Source organism: Gossypium raimondii, chromosome 8, assembly GCF_025698545.1.
Source record: "Gossypium raimondii isolate GPD5lz chromosome 8, ASM2569854v1, whole genome shotgun sequence".
NCBI lineage: Eukaryota > Viridiplantae > Streptophyta > Magnoliopsida > Malvales > Malvaceae > Gossypium > Gossypium raimondii.
In genome coordinates this window covers 50,656,787-50,682,856 of record NC_068572.1, presented here as the reverse complement: position 1 = coordinate 50,682,856, position 26,070 = coordinate 50,656,787, and the positions used below count along the sequence as shown (strand labels likewise).

At 31.4% G+C, this 26,070-nt stretch overlaps 1 protein-coding gene across 2 annotated transcripts; it reads left to right on the top strand.

Moving 5' to 3' along the window:
- The first annotated feature begins 16,580 nt into the window (after window positions 1-16,580).
- LOC105791964 (two-component response regulator-like APRR2) lies at window positions 16,581-21,851 on the top strand. 2 transcript variants are annotated; one of them, XM_052634654.1, is made up of 13 exons: window positions 16,581-16,815; window positions 17,224-17,348; window positions 17,456-17,657; window positions 18,128-18,207; window positions 18,547-18,613; window positions 18,765-18,811; window positions 19,049-19,126; window positions 19,224-19,778; window positions 20,187-20,327; window positions 20,526-20,786; window positions 20,909-20,977; window positions 21,107-21,184; window positions 21,303-21,851. In XM_052634654.1, the coding sequence occupies exons 3-13, from the start codon at window positions 17,528-17,530 to the stop codon at window positions 21,456-21,458; spliced, it is 1,662 nt and encodes a 553-aa protein (XP_052490614.1). In that variant the 5' UTR covers window positions 16,581-16,815; window positions 17,224-17,348; window positions 17,456-17,527; the 3' UTR covers window positions 21,459-21,851. The 2 variants fall into 2 exon arrangements, with proteins under 2 accessions (XP_052490614.1, XP_012475747.1); XM_012620293.2 differs by lacking the exon at window positions 17,224-17,348.
- The last annotated feature ends 4,219 nt before the right edge of the window (window positions 21,852-26,070 follow it).

Below are 26,070 nucleotides of genomic sequence, written 5' to 3'. Positions count from 1 at the left end.
AGTTGTTAATGGTTGAGCTTGAAGCTTTATGATGAAATATGACTATTTTGTAAAGTGATTTCGATTAGTTTTATGTTTAGGGACTAAAATGATAAAATATTAAAATTTGATTGAAATTATTTTAAATTCAAGTACTTGAGGGCTGTATAGATGATATTGAATTTGGCACTATGCTTTAGGGCTTAAATGTGAAAAACAAGCTTGTTTCGGTTTTAGGGGTTAAATTAAACAATGTGTAAAACTTTAGGGAAATTGTGAAAAATGTTCATAGGAAGTCATATGAATCAAATTAGATGTTTTAATAATTGGGAGTAATAAATTGAAATAAATTAATGTATAGATTAAGAACCAGTAGATAATCGTGGAAAAGAGAAAATTGTTGACTAGTCACTGATACTATTGTCTCTACTGTTTGGCCATGATAAGCATTTTATGTATTCTGATAATGTTTTATCGAATTCTATATATTGTGGATGTTGAATGTAAAATTGAATGCTAAAATTGGTACAAGGCGAGAAAAATGGATTGAAATGAAAATTGTTATATCGATATATGTATCGAGCCAAGATGAACATATGTAACCTCCCCAACCCGGCTTAGACAGTATGTAACAACCTGTTTTTAGTGAAATCGGAACAGTGATTTCGGGACCACAAATTCGAAGTCAAAAATTTTATTTTATTATCATTTTATGTTCTACTGTATGATAGAAATACCGTATAAAATTTTTGTTAAGAAATTTTACCGCTTACATACTTAATTTGATAAAAGGGATTAAATTGCGTAAAGTGTCAAAATTGAGTTCTAATAGCTAAAGCTATTAAATAGCTATAGAATTTTAAATTGGAGGTTCTTATATAGTAATTAGCCATTAAAGTTATTAGTGAATAAGCATGAATAGTCATCATTGGAATTTGAATGAACTGTTAAGGTTAATTTTGGAAATCAGTGATTAAAGTTATAATTAATAAAACAAAATAAACTATTAACATTCATTATCATCATCTTCCATAAAAAAAAAGGAAAACCTAGCCATGGAAGTTTGAAATTTAGGCAAGCTTATTTTGTTCAATTTAGCAAATGAGTTAAATTCATTCGTATAGACCTTGTTAGACCTTGTACAGAGTTAGATCGAGGCAAAGAGAAAATATCGGATTAGTTGCCTTCGTATCTACGTACACTTATCGAGGTAAGTTCATGTAATTAAATTGTATATTTATATGTTTTAAATTGAATTATATGTAAGTGATATGTATAATTTCCATGTATAAATACCGATCGTATATCTGACGATTACTGAGTTCCGTTTGAACCTTAGAAATTCGTAAGATACAAATGGCATGTCATTAGGGTTACTGATTTGGTTGGAGTCCTGCATGTGTTGCGGACACACCACGACTTGTATGAGTTTCCCGATTTACAGCTTGTAAGAGCTTACCGATTCTTAGCTCGTATGAGATTACCGATTCACAGCTCTTGAGAGCATATCGATTCATAGCTCGTATGAGCATACATGTCTATGAATTGACAGATTACAGTTTAGTACACCTCGTGTGTACTACCCATGTATCCGACGATATTTTAAATGGTTCAACGGGCAATGTTCTATAAGAGACAATATGAGTTCGATACGAACTATTACAGGTATATACATGAAATACATGGAAATGATATTACATGATATGTTGAAACATGAAATGGATGATACTTGTATATGAAACTTGCTTAGTGATTATGTTCATCCATATTTATTGGCTATTAAGTGTTTTACATGGCTAACATGTTGAGCATATGTGTTTAGAGTTTTGGCCAAATTAGTTTGGATATGTTTTGTATGCTTACCTTAAATGTGATTAAATGGTAAGTTAATTTCTTTGTTATACGAACTTACTAAGCTTAAATGCTTACGCTGTGTTATTTTTCGTGTTTTATAGTATTCGAAAGCTCATTCTGGTTGGAAGCTTGTCGGAGATATATCACACTATCTATCGGCTCTTTTGGTACTTTTAGAAAATTGATTTCTAGTTATAATGACATGTATAGGTTAATTTGGCCAATGTTGGCATATAAGTGTTTTGTTGAGATTAGACACTTAAATGGCTTGTGTTTGGTGTGATTTGATGTATATATATGTGGTCTTATCATATTGATGTTTGTTAGAATGGTATATTGATACCATTTGGGGTTATGCGTATATGTATTTGATTATTTAGGTAAGCTTGGATGCTTGGTTGACATGTTTTTAAGTTGTCATTTGAAGTGCCTAAGGGCATATTGGTTGTATGTGGTGATAATACATGTTTAAGACTTGATTTTAGCTTGTTTGAATGCCTTGTTATGGCTTGTTGATGTGCAAAAATGTTGAGTTAGGTTGGTGTCAAATTGGGTGAGAAATGTGGCTTGGAAAATGGCCTATTTTCGTCCACAAGGGCAGAGACACGGGTGTGTGTCTCAACCGTGTGTGACACACGGCCAGGTGACACGGTCGTGTGCCTCCTGTATCTTTTTAAGAGTGCAAGTCAGTATGCTCACACGACCTAACACACGGGCATATGGCTTGGCCGTGTAACCCAATTCAGGGAGTTATACGGGTTGGGACACGACTATGTGTCCCTATTTCGAATGCCCACACGGCCTGAGACACGGGCGTGTCTCCTGACCTGTGAGTCACACGGCCCTGTGACCCCTACAACTTTGAAAATTTTCAATTTTTTTGAAAAATTCTTTGAGACCTAATCTAGTCCTGATTTGTTTTGGTCCCCAAGGGATCGTGTAAGGGACAATATGTTTGATTTCGATTGATTTCTAACATAAATGTTATATGATATGAAATGTCTATTTATTTGTTCTATAAACTTTGGTAATGCTTTGTAACCCTATTCTGGTGATGGATACGGGTTAGAGGTGTTTCACGATAGACCCAAATTCTGGGGATTACATTAACCACTGAAGTGGCTCAGTCTTTATCAAAACTAATTTTCCTTTTAAATCTCAAGTTTATAAAGGTGATTTACAATTTATATTCTACTTTAACTTATTAGAAATAGCAGTGGAAATAAAACATAAATCCTTTTAACAATTCGATTTAATCACATATTAACAAATATTAACCTAAATTTCATAACTTATACTGAATGAGATGCATCTAACAATTAATTTAAAACCAAATCCCAAACCACGATTCATAATAAAAGAAAATGAAAAATAACTCAAACTTTTAAGGAATTAAAAATAATAACATTAACAGAAATAAAGATGGAACAAAAGCCGAGACCTTCCGAGTGTCGTGTCTATGTCCTAGCCAGAAGGATTATGTGAAAAGATTAAATTTCGAGGGAGTGAGCTATGGAAGCTCAATGTGAGTCCCTTTACAAAAATAAAAGGCAAGCTAACGTACTTAGTGAGTGTGCAGGAGACCATGCAAGGGAATAAGAACTCAATACTGGTCGCTATGTTGCAACATGAGGAGTTCGAGGTCACAATAGAGGGAGCAAAATGCAAGAATTACCATACTGCCTTTGGTGTCATGACAGAGCCATATGATATTGCGACACACCCCTAAAGCCATCCCTAAACTACACATACTACCCTCGATGTCATGACACAGGTACTAGGGTGTCACGACACTGGCCATGTATAGGTGATAATTACGAGTCAAGGGCATTTTGGTTCGCACAATTAAAAGTTAAAGACGAAAGCGTCAGCTAAACTAGGGTTGAGGACGACGACAAAGCTAACTCTACAAATAGGCTCCTAAACACTTGTTAAAGGATAGTTTTTCATATACTTAATTTTCCATGTAATTTAGTTTTTAGTTTCTTTCTCTTTCTCTTAGGGTTTAGATTTCTTTTTAGTTCTTGTCAGTCGTGTTCTTCGTAGAACTTGATTTGTACACAATAAAATGTTCGAGGATTTCTATGCTTCATTAATCAAATATAATCAGAATTCTCTAAACTTTGTTCTTGATTTATTTTTCATGCATATCTTTATCATCAAGTTTCTTGAGGAACTAATCTTCTTATAGGGGATTAGCGAGTAGAGGTGTGATTGATTAATTGCTATGTAGGGTTTTCTTAGCGGATCAACTATTCGGGAGATGAAGAATTTAAACCCTAGGCTTGACGACCCTAGGAAGTCATTTAGGTGGGTATTAACCCAAAATTGGTTAGGCCTATCCGTGAACGCCTTAGCCTCAAACCGATTTGAACTGTGAGGTTGAGAGATAAGTAGTTCTTGTTGACTTGTTAGTTTAGTGGAAGATCGAGAGATCCTGTTAGGGTAACGACTAATTGATTGAATAGAAACCTGAAATAGGAATTAGTTATGATCACTAAAGCAAGCTAATCACCCATGTCTCCATTTGATTGAGTTTAGAAATTAGTTCTTCGAAGTCCCTTTTATTTATTCAAATTTTTAATCCTTTATTTGTAAAAACCCCAAAAATCATTCCTTTATGATTTATCGTAATATAATTTATTTAAACTACTAATTAATTCTATTTGCGTTTAGGTTAACTTTAATTTAGTACTCGCCTTCCATGGGTACGATCCTTGGAGTACTTGCCTACTTTATTGTAAAACTATATTACAACCTAACCCGTATACTTGTAGACGCTGCCTCAAATCTATATCTTTAGTTGCAGTATTCATACTCTGAACATTAGTACATCTAGAGGCAGTCAACCGTTGTAGTTGGAATTTGTTGTAACTATGAGTACACAATGAACAATTAAATGCAAATAAACTATCGATTGTTCCTCCAATCATATCAACCCAACCTATGCAAATGAAATATAAACACATTCCAAGACATTCAATTATCTCATCACCAATCAATGACAATCATAAATAAATTAGGCATCCAATTTTGCAACTAATGTAGGCACTCAGATCATTCAATCGAGTATTCATAAAATACATGTAACATTATTCACTATTCAGACAATCAATTAAGAGTAATTCAATTAATAATTCATTCATCCATATATCTCGTTGTTCTATTCCTAATCCAGGACCTAATTGCATAGTCTAGTTCTTTAAATGGCATTAAAAACCTAAATAGTGATTGATTTGAATACAATAATAAAAGTTAAGAAAACACCATGGTTTTTGAGTTTTAGGTGCCACACGGCTGTGTGACTGGACCGTGTGCAAAGCCCTATGTCGTGTGTGAACTGAAGATGCGAGGGATTACAGAGGGACATGGCCGTGTCTGAGGCCGTATGATCTATACGGACTAGCCACATGCCAATGTGGTAGGTGGTATGCGACTAGGCAATTGTAAATTTTTACTTGATTTTTTATAAAAAAACACACACTTGACTTCTGGGGTCTTATACGATGATCCTCATGTCCAAGTATGATCTAGATTACCAACACGAGTTTTTCTATTGAAAAAATGTAAGAAATAGTGACGAATTTCAACTTTTAGGAAGTTTTTTGACAATATCATAAAAGATTCGTAATGGATGAAAGATTTAACAAAAACTATGATTTTCCAAAATTGATAAGATCTAGTTATTGGAAAATGACAAAAAACTTACCGATCTTGATAGAAATTTAGAAATTGATGGCACAAAATTCAACGATTGATGATAAACAATTTGATTTGGACTTGATTGCAAAGTTAAGATTCAAGAACTAAATTTCCAGGAAGAACTTTGAGAGAATTTTGTAAAAGAGGGTTTGTAGAGAAAATTGAGAATAAATAGGGAGAATGGGGGTTTCAATTTTGGTTAGAATCAAATAGGAAATCCTAATTGTGCTAGGAAGTGGTTTATTAGTTGGACTTTGGAAAGAATAAGGTTTGTTTGGAAATTAACCCTTTTTGGTCGAAATCAAGGAAAAATAAAGGAAAGGAAGTGAAACAAAAGTGACTTAAACCTAATATCAAGGGAATGGAGAGGATGAAGCTTAGCCATTGGGTTAATGCCCATTCTATGGCCATATTTTACCTCAAATAATACATAAGCTACTTTTACCTTGGTTCCTTAAGTGCAGAAAAATAAAAAGGAAAAGTGAAAAAAAAAAGTGGGATTTGAACATTGGATTTCTAGGGATTTTACTAAGCTCTTAACCACTACTGCTAGGACTAAATTCATGATGATTTCTAAAATTCTAACCTTCTAATTTGTGGAGTGTTACAACTTAGGATAGGATACAATTGGCACGCTAATAGGTTATTTAGCACGCTGTACGAGATTGATATGTGTTGAGATAATGATATATGACATGATATTATACATTGAATGTACTAGAATCCATCATTTGTTATGGATTACGTAGTTATATTTACAGTGATCCTGGCGTGTTTTTGGGGGTAGATGTAAAGCTTATAGGCTTAACACTTGGTGCCCATGCATGTTTTAGAGGGATTAGCCTATGGGCTAAGCACTTGGTGCCCAGGCATGTTCTTGGTTGAATTGGCTTAGTTGAGCATTCTGACATGTTTTGGGTGGATAACCACATATCTGTTTCTATTCATATAGTTCATTTGGCTGAATCTTGATGGTTAAATGACAAAAGGATGTTTATTTGATACTTGGTTACAATACCTTGGTGATTAACTTGTAAATGTGTTCATGTCTTCTGATTTTATATTATGACTTGGCATTGAATAATCTTGTACAATTTGAATGGTTATATGGCTTATATATAAGGATCTCACCAGTTGACATGGTTGTGATGACAAGATTTTGTGTTTGTTAATTGTTCTATTAATTTATAAATGTGACAGTAAGGCATATTATATCATTTTTCTACCTATGAACTTACTAAACTCAATTATAGCTTACTCTTTGTTGTTTTACTATTTTCCTGTATATATCGTTTTGTGGAACCTGACGATTGGATCAACTAGAAGATCACAATATACAACCTCTTTTTGGTAGATTTTGAAATCATTTTATTTCGGTTTTGTGGCATGTAATAGGTGTAACTTGTATATGTATATGTATATAAGTGTTCACCATAAGTGGTATGTTTTGTCCTTGTATAAAAGTTGTATGCTTGTTGGATAATAATGTGGTTGATTATGGGTTGATATGGAGATTTTGAATGTGGTATTGAGTTTGATACGTGATGTAATATATATGATAGAATGAAATATATGCATATGAGTTATAATGTGATAGGAATGTTTGAATAGGTAAAAATTTTGTTTGAGTTTGAATTGGATTGCATGAAATGTTATGTACATTGTTTTTTTTTTATGGAAAATATGTTAGTGAACATGTCTTGATAAATGATTATTAGTTAGTGAATGAAATTATAGCAATTTGAAACCTTATATGATATTGTTTGGTTAAATGTGAATTTGATAGTAAATGATGTTGATCATTAGGTTTGAATGTTGTTTGTGATGGTGCCTTATGGCATATTGATTAGAATTAGACAAATGACATGTTGTGGTATGTTTTTAATGTGATTTGAATAAGTGAGTGAATTGAATGGTTAATGGTATGCTTCAAGTTTAAATAAGAAAATACATGAATGACTTGTTTTTTAAGGTACTTTATGGCACACATGGGCTATCACACAGTTTGACACATGGTCGTGTGCCACATATGGGCTTGCGGCACGGCTGTGTGGTTATTAGATTTTGGGAGTAAATGTTGCACACAAGATCAATGAGTTAAACGGCTTAGGCACACGGTCGTGTACCTCCATCTTGCACAACCTCAATCTGTTACACAGTCGTGTGACCTTTTTATACATGGCATCAGCCTTCCACACGGTTTGAGTACAGGACTGTGTGTTATTGTACCACACAACCTCAGCCTATCACATGGCCGTGTGACCCATTGTTTTTTGCTTTTACCGACTTTTATGTTATGTTTCTAATTAGTCCTTGCTTGTTTCTAAATTGATTTTAGATCTTCATAAACTTGATTTAAGACCAGTTTTTGTATGAATGTTATTATTATTGAATGATTATTTATTAATGTTTGTATTGAAGTAAATTTTAAATTGAAATGATATATTCTTGTCGTGTTAAATGTTGTAGCATCTCGTAACCCTAATCTGTCGATGAAGACGGGTGAGGGGTGTTACAAACTTAATCCTATTCATGATCTAGCTCATTCTTCCCACTAAGACTTTTCCTTGAAAGCTTAGTTACAAACTAAACAAGAAGCACAATTTGTTAACAATAGTTTTGCACTAAAATAAATTCCTCACACAAACTAGATTGTTTCTCTAAATCTCATCCATAAAACTGAAATAAGCATTCTCTTAAATACACATAATTGCTTGCTTAATTGTAATCGATACTAAACTTTATCTATTTAAAATCAGCTTTGATAAAGTCTTCAATATGGAATAAATTAGCATAGATCTTCTTAGCGTAATCCTCTAAGAAAATCTAATCTCTTTAAATAAGGAAACTCAACAGCATTGGAAGTCTTCAAAGTATCCTTGACATGATTTTTATCACGTTCTGACTTCAATAAAGTACTAATTTTTTCCTCAATCAAGATAAATTTATTAATAAAGAAAATCTTAAAGAGGTTACAAAATTAAACAACTAAAATGGATGAGAAACAACCAATATCCAACATCCAACATATCAAAACGACTAAATTGAAATCAAATTATACGAGGCCCCCAAAACCAAGCCAGAATTAGCTTGCAAATCATACTACAAATCAACTATACCAATCATAATTTCAATCCTAATCGAAAATAATTAAGCATCAAAAAGAAAATATACAAACAAAAACTCACTAGCAACCAAAATCATCATTCAACCATAAAATGCTACTCTGCATATTACTCATCCCTAGTTTCTTTCATAACGAGTTCATGACTTAAAGATGATCAAACCTCCCATTAACTACTCCTCACAAGCATTAAAACAAACATTTGGCATTCAATCACAACTCTAATTGTTTATCCATGAATCACCTTATCAAAACTATACCCCAACACCAATCTTGTACGTGCAATAACAAAATCTAAAACCTCACTATTACCCTACTAAATCCAAACATTGTTCACTGCCAACTCTTAAAATGCCACTATCAACGTATAAAAATACTAGAGAAAAATTCTAGTGAATCTCACGACAATAAAATGAAAAGAAAAGACAAAATGTACAAGTAAAATCTCACCACAAAATAACACAAGTGTAAACAAAATCCAAACCAGACCTCAGAAATAAAAAAAAAAAAACCTAATTGTCAAATGTATGTTTTAAAGAATCTAATTTTTAATCCAAATTCCCCAACAAAAGAGTCTAAAGCTACGATTATATATTTGAATTTTCTCTATTAATGATGGCATTGATAGGATTATTAGTACATAACTTATTTAATTGTTGAAATTAGTCTTTCCAATGAAAAGAGAACACTTTTTATAGGTAATACCTAAAAAAGACGATAAGATTAAAAGTCATTCTATTATATTTCAAATCTTAATAATGTCAAAACTATAAAGGAAATAGGTAATATCAAATCCTTTACTACTTTGCACCAAAATAATGATAAAAAAGTTAATAAGAAAAATCATCCTTAAATATATATAAAATTTTTTCATGATAATTAGATTTATTTTTAATGTTAGATAAATTAAGTAAATATGAAAAAAATATTTTTAAAATATTTTATGTTTTAACCTCATTTTACTTACAAGCATGATTTTAGACTTTGGTAATCAATATAATTCAACTAATATTGGTAGTAAATTAATTTTACTGTTGAAATTAAAATTTTATCATATAATTTGAAGAGTATATTTGAAAAATAAAAAAATATTTTTAATATCATTATAAATATAAGAACTCTAATAGTTATGCTCTAAGAATAACTAATGGAAAAGAACTAAAAAGAAAGAAATTTATGGGTAAACTACTTGAGTCAATAAAGATTCTAATAAGGGATGTCATGCTATGACAATAATTACTTCCTAGAAATTAAATAAATAAAGTTGATCAAATATCCTATTACACAAAGACCAACTCAAGTTAAGTAATTTGGTTAGTGCTTTCTTTTCCTTTATCACCAAAGTAATAATGAAAATTTATTTTCCCCTTTTAAAGTAATGATGAAGTCTAATTTCAATTGATGTCAACAACGTTACGCTTACATATTTTCCTTGAGATCTAATTTCAATTGAAGTCACAGTTTATGTATAACTAAACAATGAAATTTTAAACTTAAAAGGGACATTTTGGGTAATTTGTTGTACTTTTTTAAGTCTCTCTCTTTATATATATAAGTATCGAAACATTGCAAATCATGTTATGATATTAGCATTTGTATTGTATTTATGTTTATTTTATTTTTTTCATGTGTTTGAAGTATTAAAATTTATGTAATATCTTTCAAGTTAATTAATCATTCTATATGCATTTTGATAAATTCATATATTTACCATGAAAAAGTACATTGATTTGTTGTTGTCAAAATTTGTTGTTGAAACTAACGTTGTAACAATGGTTTCAACAAAATTGTGTTGCAATGTTGAATAGAAAAGCAAAAGTGCAATAAGAAGACCAAGATTTCTATGTAGTTCAGATTAACAATTCTACCTTTGCGAAGGCTTGCTTAGAGAATGTTCCACTAAACAATTTTCTAATACAACTAATGGTTTAACTCCTATCTATTCAACTTCCATAAAGATAATAATGAGCCTCATTGTTGTACTTCGTTTACATTCACTCTGTCCAAATACCTTCACTCCCCAAATGCCTTATATTTTATACCTCAATAAACTATCTCATGTGTACTTAGGGTAATAGTGTAGATCTACCCAATAAAATGTTTCCCAAGATGAACAAATAAAGCTCTTAAAAATTAGTTATAAGCTATGAAGAACATCAACCTTATATAGTTTAAACCATGGATATTATCTCTTTACCAACTTATGCTTTAAAATTGACGAATCTTGAGATAATAGGTAAAAATCTACATTTAAAAACTTCCTTAATTGATCAGGATAATATTATCCTATCCAATAAAGTCCCAATGAAATTGAACTTTTCAAAGTCTTTAAAACTCTTCAGTAGTAAGTGGGCTCTAACATAATTTATTTGCTTACCTTTTTAATAAAATTCTTGCATTTGCTACTTATTTTGAAATATAAAAATAATAAGCATAATGTTACAAATGAAATTTGTCAATCTACGATAACATACCTTTGTTGTCATAATTCTTATCAAAACTCATGTTGAAACATTGAGTTTAGACAAAATCTGTGTTTCAATCAATTTTGTCAAAACTCATGTTGCAACATTGAACTCGGACCATTGATGCTCTAACATTTTATGCTCATTTTATTGTATCATGTCATATTCTGCATGGTATGTCATATTGATTAAATTTACAAAGTAATTTATGTGTTTGTGTTGCGTTTATATGTATCTCAATTTTCTCATATTTTGCATAATTTGTAAAACTTATTCAATTTTAAATATAAATGTTTTGTTCACTTTAATTTTTATATGACTAACTACATTTATATATATTTTACATGTTAATAATTGATTTATTCATATTTGAACATTCATATATTAATTTCGTGTTAATATCATTTGTTAAAATTTCATATTTAGTTTTGATTATTCTCGTGTTATATCTCATTTTGTTCATATTTCATGTATATTACGTGATTGGATTTTAGTTCTCAATTCATTTTATTTAAGAATTGGATTATTACATTTATTATATATTAATATATATTTTTTTGATACAATATCTAAAACTATTCATAATTCCCTTCAATCGTAAATAAAAAGATAAAATAAGCTTAAGTGCGCTCGAACCCATGTCCTCTTTGTTGCAACCACAATGGTCCAACTAAACTAAAGCTAAATCGGCTATTATATATTAATACAAATGTTGTATTAATATATATAATTTAATATTTCAAAGTGTAACAGAAGTATATTATAGTCAACATGATAAATAAAAGGTAATAAAGGTTCAATATATGCATTGAATATACTAGAAATTTCATTACACTCGTATGCATAAGGAAATCATGTATTCGAACATAAAGGTGTATTTAAAATAACATATAATAAATAATGAAACGTATGATTTGAAAATAATTAATAATAACACATTAAATATGTACGATATTAAAATGAAAAATAGATTAAATTGTGAATAAAATAAAATTTAAATACATAAATACATCAAATTAAGAATGCTAAATGAATAAAATTGCTTATCATGGTGTTATCATCAATCTCGAGTTGATGTTGAGTTAATTTGTAACACCAACTCAATGAACAACATTATTAATGTATACAATTGATGGAAATAATAACGTGTGCACAATAAATAAAAATGTATAAAAGAATTTTAAAAATAAAGTTTTGGTTGAGTGGTAAATTTAAAGTTTTTCAAATGCAATTTAAATGACCTCAAATCCTACTGTATGTATATTTTTTATTGTTTATTTTATGATAAAAGATTAAAGTACCTCGAATAATATAACTTTTAAATACAAAAGAACATTTTCGTAACTTCTCCGGTTGACTCATAATACTAACTCAATCAAGAGTTTAAATAATAGTATAGATATTAGAAATTTATCACATTCATATATGCATGTGAAAATGACATATTTAGAATATAAATTGTTTTAATAATAACATACGATAAATAATATGCATATGTTTGAAACTAATAATAAGAAATATGCAATATATATATATATATATATATATATATATATATATATGGAATTAAAATGAAAAATTAGTTTAAATTGCAAGTAAAAGGAACCAGATAGGTAAATATATCAAATTAAGAATAATAAATGCACTCCAATTCTTTATCATGATATTGTTACTTTTTAAACCCATCAAAAAGTTATTAAAGGAAAATTAAATATTAAAATTCAAATTATTGCACAACCACGATGTGTATCAAAAATAAAATTATGCAATAAATATATACATAAGATATAAATGTGAAATATTAAAGAGACATGTTTTTGTTATGTGTTTGTATTATATATAAATAAGATATAGAATGATAAAAATACCCTAAAATAATTCAATTTACTTTGTAAAGTGAAGGTATTTTTGCCTTTTTCCAACTGAATTGATACCCGGTTAACCTATGCCACACTAATTAAGTCAGGAGCTTTATTAATAAAAATAATAAGTATAGATATACAATTGATAGAAATAATAAAGTTTGTATAATAAAAAAAATCAATTGAGACATTACGGAAAAAAGTGCACTCAATTGAGCTTTTAGTGGCTAAAAAAAAATCAATTGCCCCCTTTGGTTAATGAAAACCGTCAATTGACCAGTTTGATTGTTAAATGTTCTAACGTGACTAATGGAAGCCACCAAAAGTTACCACATGCCAGTGTGCTAACATGGCATGCCACATCTACAAAATAAAATATATTTTAATAAAATATTTTTTTTAAAAGTTGATTAAAATGTGCATATATAGAATGAATCTAGATAAATAGTTGTCTAGATTCATTCTAGATTAGTCAAAACTAAAAATACTTTTAAAATTATTAAAAATATTAATAATTATTAAAAGATTCTAAAATATTATAAAAATAAAATATGAAGAAACTTCAAAAGAATCTAAAAATTATAATAAAAACTAATTAAAATATATATTAGAATGAATTTGGACAAATGATTGTCCACTAAACACGAATAATTTGGATCACTTCAAAAATAAATAAATAAAATTAGAAATTATAAAATATTAAAATTTATAAAAATTTAAAATGTCAAAAAACTCAAAAAGATTTAATATTTTTAAAATCATTTGAATTTTATAATTATAAAATCTTTTGTCCATATTCCAATATTTTCTAATCCTATTTTTATATTTTAATGCTTTAACCTAAAATTTTAGTTATAATATTCCAATTTTGTAATTTTATCTTAACATAAATTTATTAGTTTTTACATAAAAATAAATATAATTATTGACTATATAAAATTAAATTAAAAGTAATTATATAGTGTACACTTTTGAAATTATATATATTTATGATTTTTAGTAATTATTAATTTTTTATAATTTAAAATTTTCCACTCATCCAAAATGAATATGGATAAATAATTGTCTAGATTGATTCTATATGCACATTTTTAAATAAACTTTTTATTTACTTTTTGTTCATATAACACGCCATATCATCATGTTGCGACGTGGCAGCTTCTAGTGGCTTTCATCGGCCACATCAAGGCGACTATTAGTCAAACTGATAAATTGACGGTTTTCATTAATGGTGGGGCTAATTGATTTTTTTTTTTTGAGTCATTGTGGGCTTAATTGGATGCACATTTTTTTATTAGGGCTCAATTGATTTTATGGTTTTTCATTGAAAGATTTTATGCTAAGATATATAACCTAGATATGTTGCTTATTAAGAACTTGTAACTTTATATATCGGGCACCTTGTAATAATGAAATTATTGAATTATTGCTTGTAAAATAATCAAAGTGCTTGGAAGGAATGACAGGGAAGTGAGCACTTCTCTGGCACCAAAACTGGAAACAAGAAACATAAAGAACACACATGAATTGTTTACGCAATTCGATTTCTCTACGTCTGCGGAGCCTAACTCAGTGAAAAATATCAATTATCTTCAACAACTACAACAAGTGATCCTAAACTCTCACACACCTCGTGATGATTCTCCTCATTTTCGAACCCTGAAGACAGATACACTCACCACTAAGTTCACCCTTATGAACTCAACAAGTAAAACCTTAACACAAATGATTTTACTAACAATTTACACTCAAAAGAAATGTTTCTTACCTTGAATAGAATAAGTGTTAAAAACTATCGGTACAAAAACTTATACAAGTCTTTGCCTTAAATAAATTTATGTTCGAGACTTGTTAACATAGAAGGTCTATAACAATCCCATTAAAATAGTAATACAATAAACTGATTACAATATAACAATAAATAATAAATCAAACGTGGACTCTTAGTAGCTAATCATATAGAGTTTCGATCAAATCCAAATGTCCATGTTGTTAGGGATTGACTAGAGTGTTTTAGTTCGATCCAATCGTCAATATGAGTCTCTCAAGTAAAATGACCTTCATTTATAAGCCAAATATACTCCAAACAATCAACACAACTCATTCAAATCGTTCAATAAGTTGTCAATACTCAAATATGTTAACTGTCATTAAACAACTCTAGTACTAGTAAAGTGGGCACTTATTTAGCACTTAAAGGCCAAAGTCATATTTTTCAACAAATAAAAAATAGATATAAGTTAGATGAAAAAATTATGCAGAAAAATATATATTAAAAAAAGTATGCAAAATCCAAATTTATGTAAAAGAAAATATTTTAAAAATGAAAATTAAATATGGAGCCTTCGGCTTTGGAAGTAAAGGGGATTCTCCATAAAGGTTCTAGTGCCGTGTGAAATCATTTGCAAATTAAAGGGTAATTTGCACAATTAGTCACCAAATTATTAGTATATTTTTGATTTGGTTATTAAACTACAAAAACTTTCAATTTCATCACTAATATTATGATCGATATAATTGCAGATTTAGTCATAAACACTTTCACAATCTATCAATTCTAAATAATTCAATAAATTTAACCTTTCATAATTACAAATTTTATCAATTTGATCCTCCGTATATTTTCATTAGAAGCCATGAAATGAACTGAAATGAAATTATAAACACGTCAAATAGACTCAATACTGTCTATTCTCCGCTTCAGATATCTCCTTCATTAGCTATAATAAACTGAAATGAATATGTATCCACAAATGACTAATGGATTGAACCAAATCCCTCTTTCCAATTGATGGAATCAGAAAATGATGCGCAGGAGCAATGCTTTCCAGGACCCTTCATCAACAGAGCTCATCTGAAATCAAATTCCAATATGAAAATGATGGGAGAAGAACCATGACCATCCCTCACTTATTCCTTACCAAGAAGAAGAAGCTTATTCATTAAGTCTTTGTGGATTGATTGCTTTCTAACACGATATTGAAGGGTTTATATAATTTCATTCGAGTTTATTATACCTACGTTTTTTTTATGCGTTTATAATTCTAATTTTTATGATGATGTGTTGAGGATTAAATTGATAGATTTTATAAATGTGGAAGATTAATTTGTTGAATTATAAAGACTCATTTGATTACAAAAGTTAAGAAGGTATTTAATATATATATATATATATATATATATATATAAAATGCTTAAATTTATTTATAATCCATCTCTAATAATTAAATAAGAGGGTAAAACACGTTTAAATTCATATCTTTTAAACTGGCATCAAGATTGATGCTAAATAAATTAAGACTTAATCAATAATTTATTTAATATTAAATAATAAAATTAAAAAATTGTACAATAATAGAGATAGAAATGAAGTAATATAATTTAAATCTGTGACAATATTATATTATATTATATTATATAAATACTTTTAAATTTATATTAAATGGTTTTTTTAAAATTATATGAAATACAATATAATAACAAAACGTAGATATACAATTGATAGCAACTGTACAGAAAGAGACGGACCCCTCTCCCTCTCACATAATAATAATAATAATAAAGGAAAAAATCAACTATTCTGTCTTAAAAACATTTTTACAAAGTGCAGCCAAAAGGAATTTGCAAGTAGAAGTATCAAAGGCTTTGAGAGCCATCTATCTTCCTAATCCTTGTTATATCCCCTAAACTACCTATATACTATATAGTCTCTTCTCAGTACCTTCTTTCTGGGTTTTTTCTCTTCCCTCTCTTTTTGTGATGAATCACTGATCATCTTTTTTCTGCATGCAACTTCGTTTTCTTGGATAATAGGGAGGGGGAAAAGAAGGTGGGTCTTTCTCATTTTTGCAAAAAAAATTTGGCGACTTTGATGTTTTGCATGCATGAGATGGCCTTTTAGCTTTTCTTTCTTTCTTTCTTTCTTTTTTTTTTAATTTTTTAATCTATCATTTTGGTACTTTGAAATGTTTCACATGCTTCTCCATTCAACCTGTTTCCTTTATCTTTCTTTTATTTTTTTTCTTCCAAATTTTGGCTAATTTTTTATCCAGTTTTGGGAGATCTCGAATGGGTTGTTCTGATATGCCCAAACTGGATATTTCTCTTTCGTTTCTGCTATAATTCCATTAATTATTCATCACCGATACAAAAAGTTTTTCTTTTTCTTGGTAAATGCTCAAAATATTTCATGCTGCATGCATAAGAACTTTAACTAAGACATTTCTGTTCAATACAGCCTTTTATGAGTAAATTTTCAAAGATCGGTGATACTTGAGTCTTTGAAGTACTTGCAATAATTGGTTAAAGAACTTCGCATCTGCAATGGGGTCTCTCCAATACGTTTTCATTCGCAAAAAACTGGTTTTTTTTTTTTTTTTGCTTAATTTTGTTTGGTAAAAAACCAGTTTTGATTATTAGTCAAGTTGTAACTTGTCTTTTTTAATGGGAAATTTCTTGTGGTCATGCAGAAGTAACCGGATGTTGATAAGCAGCAATTCGTAAGACTTATCGGCTGGCTGAGAAAGGATGCCAAACCAGCTATGGTTTGCACTAGAAATGATTTATCAGCGTGGAAGGATTTCCCAAAGGGTCTCAGGGTCCTTCTTCTTGATGAAGACACCAATTCTGCTGCAGAGATAAAATCAAAGCTTGAAGCTATGGATTATATTGGTTAGAATTCCACCATTTTTAGTTTTCTTCTTTCTTTTTTTTACCTAAAGTCTTTAGCCCTTTCGTATTCACTTCACATGATTCTTCTCTTCTCTCAACTATGCTGGCTCCATCTGGCCATTGCCCCCATTGCTTTAGACTGGCGCAGTTTTTGGGTTTTCAGGAAGTTCGGATTTGGATTGTAATTTCAGACTTTGTTGTACTGAGTACCCATTTTGCTTTTGTTCATGTTTTCTTTTAAAGTTTACAAATGCTGCTTCTCAGGCAATTGTTTCCATCACACCATTTAAGCTTTTTGTGGTTCCCTTTAGTAAATGCTACTTAAGTCTTTAGTTCTTCCTCAGTCTTCAACGTGATCTCCTGTAGCTTTAATATGCCATTTATTTCCATCATATGCTATTGCTTCTCTTTTTCTCTCCCTATAGTTTCCTCTTTGAATGCATGATAAAAATAATTGCGCCTTTTTGCAGTATATACCTTCTGCAATGAAAATGAAGCTCTTTCTGCAGTTTCAAGTAGACCCGAAAGCTTCCATGTAGCCATTGTAGAGGTAATTAATGAACTTTGAGCTCGACAAGAAATTTCACGTTTGAAATGTTGATGATTTTTCTTAAGTGCCTGCTATTAAACCTTCAGCATGATTATGCGGTTTTTCTCATCATTATACTGGCACTAGAGAATTAACTAGCCAGAAAAATTATACAAGCCTGCTTTTTGATACTTGATATAAAATCAATAATACCAAGCCACCGCTTCCATTATCACAACACAGTTTCATGATTTGAACATGAATGTTGTTGTCTATTCAATATTAAGATACATAGAGTATATTCCTATGTTGTATGGGTCCTACAATTGCAATTTATAACCACAGCTTACATGATCACAGGTCTGCACAAATAGTAACAATGGGGGTTTCAAGTTTCTTGAAACTGCTAAGGACTTGCCTACCATTAGTAAGTTCAGAAACTAAACCTGTCCTGGTTTTGCCTTAGATCTTTGTACTATATAGAAACTCTGTTTAATCATCCTGGACATAGTTTTATTGGCATCGATGACAGTAATCGATGGAAGTCCTAATTTTGTTGTAAATCCTTGTTATTTCAGTGACTTCGAACATTCATTGTATCAGCACCATGATGAAGTGCATAGCTGTAAGATATTTTTCCTTCCTACTATTTATTGAATAGTTTACATTTATTTTTAGGTGCACGTATGTGTCTGTCCGAGTTGTCAATTCAAGAAGTTTTAGAATCTTAATTATTTTAATGTTTTCATCTTCTTTGATATATGAAACATCGGAAATGTTCAGTTTAAGTTCAATGCTTAAGTTCATCTCGACATACCATAATTGCTAACCGCCAAGGCATGTTTTGACAACTTGTTTTCAGCTTGGTGCAGTTGAGTTTCTTAGGAAACCGCTATCCGAGGATAAACTAAGGAATATATGGCAGCATGTTGTTCATAAGGTCAGTCTGGATGCTCTTATTTCACAGTTAGAATTAAATATAAATGGTCTTTAAGGTACTGTGATATAGAAATTCTCATTTGATTAGTCCTTTACAGGCATTCAGTGCAGGGGGGGATGACCTTTCTGAATCACTAAAGCCTGTTAAAGATTATGTGGCTTCTATGCTGCATCAGCAATTGGAAAACGGAGAATGTAAGCACGAAGACTTGGATAAAATAGAAGATGCGTCCATGATTCATGAAAACGACCATGAACCATCAGCAGTAAATAATAAGTACCCGGCTCCTTCAACACCACAATTACAACAGGGAGGAAGATTGATAGTCAATGGAGATTGCCAAGAACATACTAACTGCTCAATGGAAAAAGAGAGTGGGGAGCCGGATGGGGAATCCAAATCTGTCGAAACTACCAGTGGCCATACAATTGCTGAAGTAATTGCACCGGTTGGCCAACATCAGAAACCAAGGGAGACCATGGTAAAAGAGGAGGCTGACTCCGTTGATGGTGCCAAAGGCGAGCGAACTCTGGACTCTCATCCTCAAGACAGAGTAAATAGTGAAGATTCCCGTGCTGGTGCCGAAAAGCCAAATACTGTTTCCGGTCTTCATAGCTCACGTCCAAATAAAGCTAATCGAAAAAAATTGAAGGTAATGCCACTTATAAATATATTATTCGGTGATTAGGGGTTGTAATCTAATTCATTCACATTCATCCTCTTTTGGTAACATTTCACAAGTATAAAATGAATAGAACTGTACTCATCTTCCTAGTACCAGCATGGAAAACATGTCTTACTGAGCATTTGCTAAACGCTAAGTTACCATCACTTGATTACACAAATCACAATTCCATAAGAGTTCTGTTCAAAATCGAAGTGATAGTTTTAAGATTTGAAAATTTTGTGATGTTTATAGGAAGCTGTTCACCAGCCACCTGCGAATAATACTTCCAGCTTCTTTACGTCATTATGTGTTTCTATTATCACTGACTATGTTTATAAACAATTATATGAGGGAGTAGATAAGTACTTTCTTGTTTTGTGTTCGAGTTCTCAGGTAGACTGGACAACCGAACTGCACAAGAAATTTGTTCAGGCAGTGGACCAACTAGGTATAGATCAAGCCATCCCTTCCCGAATACTAGAGCTGATGAAAGTAGAAGGCTTGACAAGGCACAATGTAGCTAGTCATCTCCAGGTCGGCAACACTTTTTCCTTTCAGATAATCAGATTACTTAATTCTAGTGCCTTTCATTCAGCGTGTGTTGCACCACTTGTCCTTGCTTGAAATTTGATTCCTGTTAAGTTTTTGTTTCAGAATGGTTTACTTTGTTGTTAAATATAGCAAGTCTTCCTTCTTGGTCCGAGCTAATAAGCCCCATTGTTTGTGAAGCAGAAATATCGAATGCATAAGAGACACATTTTGCCGAAGGAAGATGATCGAAGATGGCCACAAAGAGATCAAACACAAAGGAGTTGTCATCCACATAAACCGATCATGGCCTTCCCTCCGTATCACTCCAATCCTGTTCCGGTTGGTCCAGTCTATCCCATGTGGGGAACACCTCATCCAGCCAGCATCCAGACGTGGGGCTCGCAAGGTTACTACCACCCATGGCAACCAACTGAAAGTTGGCAATGGAAGCCGTATCCAGGGGTAAGTTTATCATTGTATACAAATTCATCTTTTTAGCTACTTGGATTACTTCGTCAACCAGTATGTTAGCAGAAACAAAGCTACCTACATAATATGCATATATGCATCTTTTTCCATTTCAGGTGCATGCTGATGCATGGGGTTGCCCTGTTATGCCCATACCTCAGGGAAATTGCTCGACGTTCACTCAAGTGAGTATTTAGCTCTCTAACCGCAAAACTAGTCAGAGAACTTGAAAATTCTAGGCAGACATTCCTCTATAATATTGAAGGAATGATTTTTAATACTGTTTATTGTTTCTTCTGCATCATAATACGCAGAATGGGTACGGATTTCATTGTTCTAGAACCATGGATAACAGAAGTGGCATGCCTCAAAATTCTATCCAACATCAGCCGGTAATCAACCCTTGATATGCCTTTAGGCTATTTCTGACCTTACACTTTTTATTCACGTTAGGAGCTTGAAAATGTATGTTAAAGTGATTAACACTGTGTGTGATTGAATGCAATGCAGGCTGAGGAGGTAATTGACGAGGTTGTGAAAGAAGCAATAAACAAGCCATGGTTGCCCTTGCCCTTAGGCCTCAAGCCACCTTCTACTGAGAGTGTGCTAGCTGAGCTCTCTAGACAAGGCATCTCCACCATCCCTCCTCGCAATCAACGCCTCTAAATCCTGCTGATGTGGCTCCACATCACTCGGAACTGACATGTCTGGAGTTTGGACCACCCACCTTCGCTGCACCTGCATGCACTTTCTCCATTAATTGACCGATCAACGTTTGGAGCTACGCGCCTTTTGGGAGCGCGTAGCTTTTTGTTTTGTATCGCGGACATCATGCCAAACGAAGAAACAAAAGAAAGAAAACTGATCCAGTTTATCGCCACAGTGAAAAGGATCAAGTGCGGTCGCTTTCATTGGTGACAAAAATTGTATGGACTAGAAATAGCCGCGTAGATTTGAATGCCACCGCAGTTTCGATATGTGGTTGTAAATAGTTTCTAACATGAGACATGAAACCCTTTGTTTATATTGTTTTTGTTCAGTTCAAATATTTTGTTTGAATTTTGATGATGAGAATACTATTTGACGGGTGATGATGGGGTCATACTATTTCTTTCTGCCCCAGGTGGGGGCGAACTGGAAAATACTGTGCAACAAGGGTCAATCTGGCGCAATGAGACAAAATGCATTAATTTGGACGCTTACTTGAGTACTACAATGTGGGTGGCAAAACAGACTACTTTTGGGTTGGTCAGGATTTTTGGGTTTGCTGAACGGATGAAAAGATTATGAGGTTGTTGTTGGAGCCATTTTCTATGCTTAATAAAAGAAGATGATAGTTTGAGGAAATGTTCTAATAGAATAGTAGCGGTAGTGATAGTGGATCCTTGGATAGATGAACATACTTGACTCTCTATCTTTAAGCCCATAGATGTTTCCGGATAGGAATGGGAAAATTCAAACCATATGATAGATTTTGAATCGGAATAGATTTTCTTTTTGAAAAGTGGATGGGAAGCGAGATGGAGAGGATTTTTTTTTTTTAAATAGTGGGTATGAAGCAAGTTATGATAATTGTTTATCTTACTCCGACTCACTTCATTATTTAAAATTATAATTTTATTTTTGTATATATATTAAAAGAGTAAAAATATAATAACTTAATATAGAAAATTTGAATTTTATGTTTTATGTTTAATTTTTTTTAAAGATTTATATTTAAATATTTACTTGACTTTAAAAAGATTGAAATAATTAAATATAAGCATCATAAATTAAATTGAAATGGAGCGGCATGGGATAAGATGGATGCATTCAAGAACCATGAAGACAGTACTGGTGTTCAATATTATACATCTATAGTGTAGTGGGATAGGTGATAAAGCATGGTGTGCTAATTGTGAAGTGGTAGTGGTAGTGGATCTAGCAATGTTACCCCGTTTCATTGTCATTTCAATTTTTGGAGTTGTTATTTTTGAGGATACGTAAGTATCAATATGTGATTACCAGGAGCACATGTCTTTGGTTCAATATTCAACATTTAACTCTTTTTTTTTTGTTGATTTTGTCATTTGATGATTAATATCAAGGACTTGTTGTTAGGTTTTGACAAGTAGACCTTTTAAGCTATTGATCATCACAATATGGTTATGTAAGATAGGGCTAATTTGATGTGATTTGAAAAGGTTACACCGATACAAGTTTGATGAATTAGTACAATAATGATGATATAATTGTTGGACTGCAGCAGGTTTAAGATCCAACCCTACAAATTATAGAGAAGCCAAGGACAAAGAGAAAGGATAATAATATACAAGACAACTATGATGTAATGTGATGTGTCATGTAGTAAGTGGGAGCATCCACTGGGTTAGGTAGGAATTTCATTCTTCTCTTTTAAAGCTTCACCTTCTTGACCGTTAGTTGGTGTCTTTAACGACCGTTACGCTCCCTCCAACCATATTCTCCCGCCATTTCACTCTATGTGCCTTGTTCACCATTCCACCCCGACTTCAACCAAAATTTGCAGCATTTCTTTTTACTATTACTACCTTTAACCTCCCGCTTATGCCGGGAGATTTACATTTTCTTTTTCCAATTATTTATTTAATTAAATAATAATTAACTTTAAATCAAAATTTATCATTCTAGAAAATTATTTACTAATTAATTTTTAAGTTGGAATAATATTATTAATATATTATATTTTTAATTATGAAATTTGAATTTATTATTGATTACATATATTAATCTGAGAGTCAATTTCTAAACAGTCATTTTAAATACATGATTTAAAGTAAAAAATTTTAAAAAATCTTCATGAATTTTGATATTAACTGAAACTCTAAATAAACCTATAAAACTATTTTATTTTTAAAATTGCAAAAAAATTACATATAAATTGAAAATATGGTTAATAATATTATTATATTTTGCTAATGGCTGAAATTAAATTTATGATAATTTATAAAATAATATTTTAACATTGAATATAGATGATTCAATTTTTTTTTGAGATAAAATCGGAATGGATCTAAAGAGGAGATGTGGTACACTTATCAAAAGTCCAAACTCTACAGCTGTCTTAAGTAAATTAAAAGAAACAAATTAAAAAGGAAATTGAAAGGCCTCTGATAAAGTCTTAAGTAAGCAAAACCTAAAAAGAAAGAAAAAAAAAACTAAGAGCTTGTTTGGTTTGGCCAATACACCCCTAATCGGTGGGCCCCACCTAATACCTCTCTAATCCGCCGTTTGGTTCAGCGTATTGCTAATACGCGTGTATTCCGTTACTTTCCTAATCGGTGAAAAGCACCGATTTCTATTCCCCCCTTCTGCCCAGATTAGGTGACGCTTCAGCAAACCCTCCCTCTTTTACCCTCCCCCGATCCCCTTTGTTTCTCTTCTGTTTTCCACCTTCATCCGATTTGCTTCCTTGTTTCATTACTTTTCTTTTCTGCAGATTTGGTCCCAGTTTATTTTCTTGCCTTTTCTGCCGATTTGCTCCCCCGATTCTTTTCTTTTCTATTTCGGCCGATTTGCTCACAGTTTCTGCCGATTTGCGTCATCGGTTAGTCTATGTTTCCCGATAGAATAATATCCTTTTCTATTGTAGATGAAAACAAAAACTTTTTAGGTAAACCTTTTCTATTGTTTTTATCTAATCGGTTTCCCCTTTTGCTTTTTTCAGGTTCTTCTTCATTGTGCCCCAATTTGCTAATAGGTTAGTTTTCCATAGTTATTTTGTTTGTATTGCATGTGCGATTGAAATGTGTTTTCTGTTGTTGGTTAGGCTTAAGAAATGCATGTTGTTGATTTGCTATTATTGTTATTATGGATATTGTAGGGAAAATTATGCATGTATGTCTTTTCATCAGCATAGGACCGACAATCCTTTGAAAACAATAGTCGGATTAGGCTTAACAGATGATCCTTTGAAATTGTTCTCTCTTCTCTGCTAACCTTCGCTTTTGAATTTTTTTTTTTGATGATGGATGGTTGTTTTATAGCCAAATTATGAAGTTTGTTTGATCGAATTTCGATAACTTTGAAGTGGTTCCCAGCGTTCGAAGTTGTTCTCTCTTCTCTGCTAATCTTCGATTTTTGTTTGTTCTGTTGTAATTTTCGAGTCCTTTTTTGATCTCCAAAACCGAATGAGATTTCTTCTTTTGTTTGTTTGTTTAAGTGCCTGAACTGAGTCGTTTTTTAATTTGGTCCTCTGAAAGTAGCAAAAATAGGTAAGATGAAAATGTTAGATGATAACGAATGTTCAAAAGAATTTTTAATGTTAAGAATATTGAATTTCATGCTGAGTGCAGATCATAGAAACTAGAAGCTGTTAGATGCAATTTGTGTAGTCTGGCTTTGGATATATGTGTGAAGATATCGACATCGGTACTTCAATGTCTTTCATGTATTCCATTTTTCTAAAATAATTATACATACACATGGTCAGTTACATAGATATCAAAGACCTTATGATTTCAATATTGTAGGTAAGTTAAAGTACTTGTACATTACAAATTCATGTTTGAAGAGTTTATAGGCGATAAAGATTTTGTTGGTTTGTTCTGGACATTGTTTTGATAGTCTGCTGGAAAATGTTATTTTAGTTTGTTAGTGAGTAGAAGATGAAACTGTTGTGGCAGTTGTTTTGATTGTCTGCTGGAACTTGTTCTTGATTTGTTAGTCAGTAGAATATGAAACTGGAACTTTATTTGTTCTTGATTTGTTAGTCAATAGAATATGAAAATGGAAATCAAATGATGTTTGGGAGTTACTTGCAGGACCACTCTGTTTATAATAATTTAATTTTATTAAATGTCAACCAAGTTGTGATTGAGTGATAATGTATAAAATGAGAAATTTAAAACCTTGCTGTAACAGTCATATAGATTGGGACGAGCATAGGATTTGAAGAGCATGTGTTTTGAACATAGGCCATGATAATACAAAGGAAAAAGTCAGCCATTAAAATAAGCAAGTAATTAATTTCAGGTTCAATTAGCATTCAAAATAAGCTTTCAAATAGGCTTTCAAAAAAATTGTAAAAGCATTGCTAAAACTTGTAAAAGTAAGTAATTAATTTCATTAAAATACCTTTCCTTTAATTAATTTTCCTGCCCTTCATGATGTTTTAGGGTGAAAGTTTGTAATCTTTTTACCAAAGCTAAATTATCATTATATTTTTCTTTATATGACATTTCACCGACCAAAGTAAGCTAATTGAATGTGATTAATTGCTCTCTTTTTTATTATGGTTTACGTCACTATCTCTCAAACC